The 7,258-nt window shown below is 49.6% G+C and overlaps 1 protein-coding gene across 1 annotated transcript; it reads right to left on the reverse strand.

The window, feature by feature from the left end:
- Nucleotides 1-1,521: 1,521 nt before the first annotated feature.
- LOC135566345 (F-box/LRR-repeat protein 8-like) lies at nt 1,522-6,638 on the reverse strand (the record flags this gene model as incomplete). The annotated part of the gene is made up of 3 exons (XM_065014091.1): nt 1,522-1,704; nt 3,255-3,519; nt 6,392-6,638. Coding segments are annotated over 3 exons (672 nt in total), but the record flags the coding sequence as incomplete, so codon positions are not given.
- Between the last annotated feature and the right edge of the window lie 620 nt (nt 6,639-7,258).

Raw genomic sequence — 7,258 nt, forward strand, 5'->3', positions numbered from 1 at the left:
TCAATGTGGAGGCTATATACAGGGTATTACGGTACAGAGTCAATGTGGAGGCTATATACAGGGTATTACGGTACAGAGTCAATATGGAGGCTATATACAGGGTATTACAGTGCAGAGTCAATGTGGAGGCTTTGTACAGGGCGTTGCGGCACAGAGTCAATGTGGAGGCTATATATGCAGGGTGTTGCGGTACAGAGTCCGGTGTGGAGGCTATATACAGGGTATTACTGGTACAGAGTCAATGTGTGGAGGCTATATACAGAGGCTATTGCGGTACAGAGTCAATGTGGAGGCTATATACAGGGTATTACGGTACAGAGTCAATGTGGAGGCTATATACAGGGTGTTACAGTACAGAGTCAATGTGAGGCTATATACAGGGTATTACGGTACAGAGTCAATGTGGAGGCTATATACAGGGTATTACAGTACAGAGTCAATGTGGAGGCGATATACAGGGTGTTACAGTACAGAGATCAATGTGGAGGCTATATGCAGGGTGACTACGGTACAGAGTCAATGGAGAGCTTTGTACAGGGTGCCACGGTACAGAGTCAACGTGGAGGCTATATGCAGGGTATTGCAGTACAGAGTCAATGTGGAGGCTGCCATACAGGGTATTACGGTACAGAGTCAATGTGGAGGCTATATACAGGGGGTACTGGCACATGAGTCAATGTGAGGCTATATACAGGGTTGTACGGTAACGAGAGTCAACGTGGAGCTATATGCAGAGTGCTGCACAGAGTCAATGTGGAGGCTATACACAGGGGGTACCAGTACAGAGTCAACGTGGAGGCTATATGCAGGGTAACCAGTGACCGAGAGTCAATGACGGAGGCTATATGCTGGGGGTACATTGACTCTGCTCCGGTACCCCCTGTATATAGCCTCCACATTGACTCTGTACCGGTACCCCCTGTATATAGCCTCCACATTGACTCTGTACCGTAATACCCTGTATATAGTCTCCACATTGACTCTGTACCGTAACACCCTGTATATAGCCTCCACATTGACTCTGTACCGGTACCCCCTATATATAGCCTCCACATTGACTCTGTACCGGTACCCCCTGTATATAGCCTCCACATTGACTCTGCTCCGGTACCCCCTGTATATAGCCTCCACATTGACTCTGTACCGGTAACCCCTGTATATAGCCTCCACATTGACTCTGTACCGGTACCCCCTGTATATAGCCTCCACATTGACTCTGTACCGGTGCCCCCTGTATATAGCCTACACATTGACTCTGTACCGGTACCCCCTGTATATAGCCTCCACATTGACTCTGTACCGGTACCCCCTGTATATAGCCTCCACATTGACTCTGTACCGTAACACCCTGTATATAGCCTCCACATTGACTCTGTACTGGTACCCCCTGTATATAGCCTCCATAGGAGTGGACATTGTCACTCCACATTAACCATAGGAGTTGACAAGCCAGGCTACTATTGCCCTGCACGTTACATGTCTATTTATTTCCCAATAAATTATTTATTGAAATGATCGTTTGGAGTTTCCTCCTCAAGGCACCTTTAACTGACCTTTAACCCCGGGTGTCTGTGCTTCAGTCCAGCCCACACGCTGTCCTCCAGAGGGGGGATGTATTTGGCAAAGCGCTCGCAGTACAACTCAATGGCCAGGAGGGGGCAGCGTTGAGGCAACAGCAGCTCATCCACCACCTTCTGGGACAGGCTGGAGAAGAAGAATGTAGCTACAATTATTAACTTAGAATCAACTTGGTCTCTTTTTCATTTCTGATGTGATCAACTGTTGACTTCAAGCATCCTTCATTAATTTACACATGAGGATAAGAATGCATCCCAAATGACCAAAAGTAGTGCACTATATAGGGAATAGGGCTCTGGTCTAAAGTAGTGTACTATATAGGGAATAGGGCTCTGGTCTAATGTAGTGCACTACATAGGGAATAGGGCTCTGGTCTAAAAGTAGTGCACTACATAGGGAATAGGGCTCTGGTCTAAAGTAGTGCACTATATAGGGAATAGGGCTCTGGTCTAAAGTAGTGCACTATATAGGGAATAGGGCTCTGGTCTAAAGTAGTGCACTATATAGGGAATCGGGCTCTGGTCTAAATTAGTGCACTATATAGGGAATAGGGTTCTGGTCTAAAGTAGTGCACTATATAGGGAATAGGGCTCTGGTCTAAAGTAGTGCACTATATAGAGAATAGGGAGCCATTTGGAACACAGCCAAGAGTTGAGCACCGTGGTTCTCTCCATACCTGGTATAGAACAGCCCTAGTGTGTTGAGAAGTGGACACAGTCCCAGTACCTGGTATAGAACAGCCCTAGTGTGTTGAGAAGTGGACACAGTCCCAGTACCTGGTATAGAACAGCCCTAGTGTGTTGAGAAGTGGACACAGTCCCAGTACCTGGTATAGAACAGCCCTAGTGTGTTGAGAAGTGGACACAGTCCCAGTACCTGGTATAGAACAGCCCTAGTGTGTTGAGAAGTGGACACAGTCCCAGTACCTGGTATAGAACAGCCCTAGTGTGTTGAGAAGTGGACACAGTCCCAGTACCTGGTATAGAACAGCCCTAGTGTGTTGAGAAGTGGACACAGTCCCAGTACCTGGTATAGAACAGCCCTAGTGTGTTGAGAAGTGGACACAGTCCCAGTACCTGGTATAGAACAGCCCTAGCGTGTTGAGAAGTGGACACAGTCCCAGTACCTGGTATAGAACAGCCCTAGCGTGTTGAGAAGTGGACACAGTCCCAGTACCTGGTATAGAACAGCCCTAGCGTGTTGAGAAGTGGACACAGTCCCAGTACCTGGTATAGAACAGCCCTAGCGTGTTGAGAAGTGGACACAGTCCCAGTACCTGGTATAGAACAGCCCTAGTGTGTTGAGAAGTGGACACAGTCCCAGTACCTGGTATAGAACAGCCCTAGTGTGTTGAGAAGTGGACACAGTCCCAGTACCTGGTATAGAACAGCCCTAGCGTGTTGAGAAGTGGACACAGTCCCAGTACCTGGTATAGAACAGCCCTAGCGTGTTGAGAAGTGGACACAGTCCCAGTACCTGGTATAGAACAGCCCTAGCGTGTTGAGAAGTGGACACAGTCCCAGTACCTGGTATAGAACAGCCCTAGCGTGTTGAGAAGTGGACACAGTCCCAGTACCTGGTATAGAACAGCCCTAGTGTGTTGAGAAGTGGACACAGTCCCAGTACCTGGTATAGAACAGCCCTAGTGTGTTGAGAAGTGGACACAGTCCCAGTACCTGGTATAGAACAGCCCTAGCGTGTTGAGAAGTGGACACAGTCCCAGTACCTCCACCACAGCCTCTGGCTCCACTTTACACACCAGTGTCTGATTGTTGACCAATAGACTCCTCAGGTTGGGGCTCTGCCGGGCCAAGACCCTCACCAGGGATTGGCTGAGGGTGAAGGGCACGCCCCTCAGGTCCAAGTGGGAGAGGAAGGCTCCTCCCACGTGTTCCGGAGATGCAGTGAGAGCGGCCTCCAGCCCTTCCTCCAGGTCGTGACCTATAGTCACATTTACATTAGTGTCATTTAGCATAGTGGTTCTAAACTCAAGTCCTCAAGTACTCCTTGTTGTTGTAGCCAGTTAAGAACAAATTCTTATTTTCAATGACGGCCTAGGAACAGTGGGTTAACTGCCTGTTCAGGGGCAGAACGACAGATTTTTACCTTGTCAGTAGGCATAGTGTGGGCATTGTGTAGGCATAGTGTGGGCATTGTGTAGGCATTGTGTGGGCATAGTGTAGGTATTGTGTGGGCATAGTGTAGGCATTGTGTGGGCATTGTGTGGGCATAGTGTAGGCATAGTGTAGGCATTGTGTGGGCATAGTGTAGGCATAGTGTGGGCATTGTGTAGGCATAGTGTGGGCATTGTGTAGGCATTGTGTGGGCATAGTGTAGGCATTGTGTGGGCATAGTGTAGGCATTGTGTGGGCATAGTGTAGGCATTGTGTGGGCATAGTGTAGGCATAGTGTAGGCATTGTGTGGGCATAGTGTGGCATAGTGTGGGCATTGTGTGGGCATTGTGTGGGCATAGTGTAGGCATAGTGTAGGCATTGTGTGGGCATTGTGTAGGCATTGTGTGGGCATTGTGTGGGCATTGTGTGGGCATTGTGTAGGCATTGTGTAGGCATTGTGTGGGCATTGTGTGGGCATTGTGTGGGCATAGTGTGGGCATAGTGTGGGCATTGTGTGGGCATAGTGTGGGCATAGTGTGGGCATTGTGTGGGCATTGTGTGGGCATAGTGTGGGCATTGTGTGGGCATAGTGTGGGCATTGTGTGGGCATAGTGTGGGCATTGTGTGGGCATTAAGTAGTAGATACCCAAACGCTCAGTAGTTACACAGTAGTCTTAAGGGAGAATGATGTCGTGTTCACCAGTAGTGAAACATGCCAATGTATCCCTCATTACTACTGAAATGACAACAGGTTTATTACACATCTCAATAGCAAAGCAGGAGGTAATGATGATGATTCAGTAGTATTTTTCCATGAGGGTCGAGGGCGGCAGGGTAACCTAGTGGTTAGAGCGTTGGACTAGTAACCGGAAGGTTGCAAGTTCGAATCCCCGAGCTGACAAGGTACAAATCTGTCGTTCTGCCCCTGAACAAGGCAGTTAACCCACTGTTCCTAGGCCGTCATTGAAAATAAGAATTTGTTCTTAACTGACTTGCCTGGTTAAATAAAGGTAAAATTAAAAAAACATCTGATTCAACTACGTCAACTAATCATCAAGGCCTTTGATGACTTGAATCAGGGGAGTTAGTTTGGGGCGACAACAACAACGTGTGCTATCAGGAGGCACCTGAGGACCGGAGTTGAATCAGGAGAGTTAGTTTGGGGCGACAACAACAACGTGTGCTATCGGGAGGCACCTGAGGACCGGAGTTGAATCAGGAGAGTTAGTTTGGGGCAACAACAACGTGTGCTATCGGGAGGCACCTGAGGACCGGAGTTGAATCAGGAGAGTTAGTTTGGGGCAACAACAACGTGTGCTATCGGGAGGCACCTGAGGACCGGAGTTGAGCTATCGGGAGGCACCTGAGGACCGGAGTTGAATCAGGAGAGTTAGTTTGGGGCAACAACAACGTGTGCTATCGGGAGGCACCTGAGGACCGGAGTTGAATCAGGAGAGTTCATTTGGGGCGACAACAACAACGTGTGCTATCGGGAGGCACCTGAGGACCGGAGTTGAATCAGGAGAGTTAGTTTGGGGCGACAACAACAACGTGTGCTATCGGGAGGCACCTGAGGACCGGAGTTGAATCAGGAGAGTTAGTTTGGGGCAACAACAACGTGTGCTATCGGGAGGCACCTGAGGACCGGAGTTGAATCAGGAGAGTTAGTTTGGGGGACAACAACAACGTGTGCTATCGGGAGGCACCTGAGGACCGGAGTTGAATCAGGAGAGTTAGTTTGGGGCAACAACAACGTGTGCTATCGGGAGGCACCTGAGGACCGGAGTTGAATCAGGAGAGTTAGTTTGGGGCGACAACAACAACGTGTGCTATCGGGAGGCACCTGAGGACCGGAGTTGAATCAGGAGAGTTAGTTTGGGGCAACAACAACGTGTGCTATCGGGAGGCACCTGAGGACCGGAGTTGAATCAGGAGAGTTAGTTTGGGGGACAACAACAACGTGTGCTATCGGGAGGCACCTGAGGACCGGAGTTGAATCAGGTGAGTTAGTTTGGGCGACAACAACAACGTGTGCTATCGGGAGGCACCTGAGGACCGGAGTTGAATCAGGAGAGTTAGTTTGGGCGACAACAACAACGTGTGCTATCGGGAGGCACCTGAGGACCGGAGTTGAATCAGGAGAGTTAGTTTGGGGCGACAACAACAACGTGTGCTATCGGGAGGCACCTGAGGACCGGAGTTGAATCAGGAGAGTTAGTTTGGGGCGACAACAACAACGTGTGCTATCGGGAGGCACCTGAGGACCGGAGTTGAATCAGGAGAGTTAGTTTGGGGCGACAACAACAACGTGTGCTATCGGGAGGCACCTGAGGACCGGAGTTGAATCAGGAGAGTTAGTTTGGGGCGACAACAACAACGTGTGCTATCGGGAGGCACCTGAGGACCGGAGTTGAATCAGGAGAGTTAGTTTGGGGCGACAACAACAACGTGTGCTATCGGGAGGCACCTGAGGACCGGAGTTGAATCAGGAGAGTTAGTTTGGGGCGACAACAACAACGTGTGCTATCGGGAGGCACCTGAGGACCGGAGTTGACAAACACCGATTTCAGAAGACGCTCTTTATCTAGAGCGACTGAGGCTGCGTTTAAAACAGGCAGACAGACAGTTCTTTTGGTCTTTTGACCAATCACATCAGATTTATTTCTCATTAGAGCTGATCTGATTGGATGTTGTTTACCTGAGTAGAAGAGAGGGACTCCTCCAGAACAGGACAGGGACAAGGTTCGCAGGGGACCGCTGGTGGCCAGGCGGAGGACGGACAGGGCAGCGTTGCGATTGGCTGGATCGCTCAGCGAACTGACGTTGATCTTCAGGTGACGGACCAATGGCAGGAGAGAGGAGAAATGCTGCAGAGCAGGGTCCTCCTGTTCCCCGGTCTCACACCTGTAGATGCAGAGAGTAGCGGGATCTATTGCAGTGCGATATCAGATTCAGACTGCAGAGAGTAGCAGGATCTATTGCAGTGCGATATCAGATTCAGACTGTAGAGAGCAGAGGGCAGTCTGGTCTATTAGCTGGTTTATTACATCAGTATTAGTTTAATGAAGCAACGTAGTCTTTTAGTCCAAGTTTCTATTTTATTCATCTGGAATATTAAGAGTTATTATGGGATGACAAATTATAGCGATTGATCCATTCCCAATCGACATGATAGAGATCTTGTGTGTGTCAAAATAACTAACTCTAAAATAATAATAAATAAGTGTATCAGCTGTTGTCAAACTCCAGACAGCTTCTGTAGTCGCCGGACCAGCGGTCCCAAGGCGCGTTCCTCATCCCAGCGGTCCCAAGGCGCGTTCCTCAGCCCAGCGGTCCCAAGGCGCGTTCCTCAGCCCAGCGGTCCCAAGGCGCGTTCCTCAGCCCAGCGGTCCCAAGGCGCGTTCCTCAGCCCAGGCGTTGCTGACATCATGGAACACCGTACAACGCCTGTTATAGCAATCAGTCAATAGGTGAAAAGTGGTTGACGCATGCTAGTGATGCGTGGGTCAGCTGTTTATTCACCCACACCCGCCCACAACTGCTAATAACCCATCTGCAACTGCCC

The sequence above is a fragment of the Oncorhynchus nerka genome, unplaced genomic scaffold (assembly GCF_034236695.1).
Source record: "Oncorhynchus nerka isolate Pitt River unplaced genomic scaffold, Oner_Uvic_2.0 unplaced_scaffold_5664, whole genome shotgun sequence".
Classification (NCBI taxonomy): Eukaryota; Metazoa; Chordata; class Actinopteri; order Salmoniformes; family Salmonidae; genus Oncorhynchus; species Oncorhynchus nerka.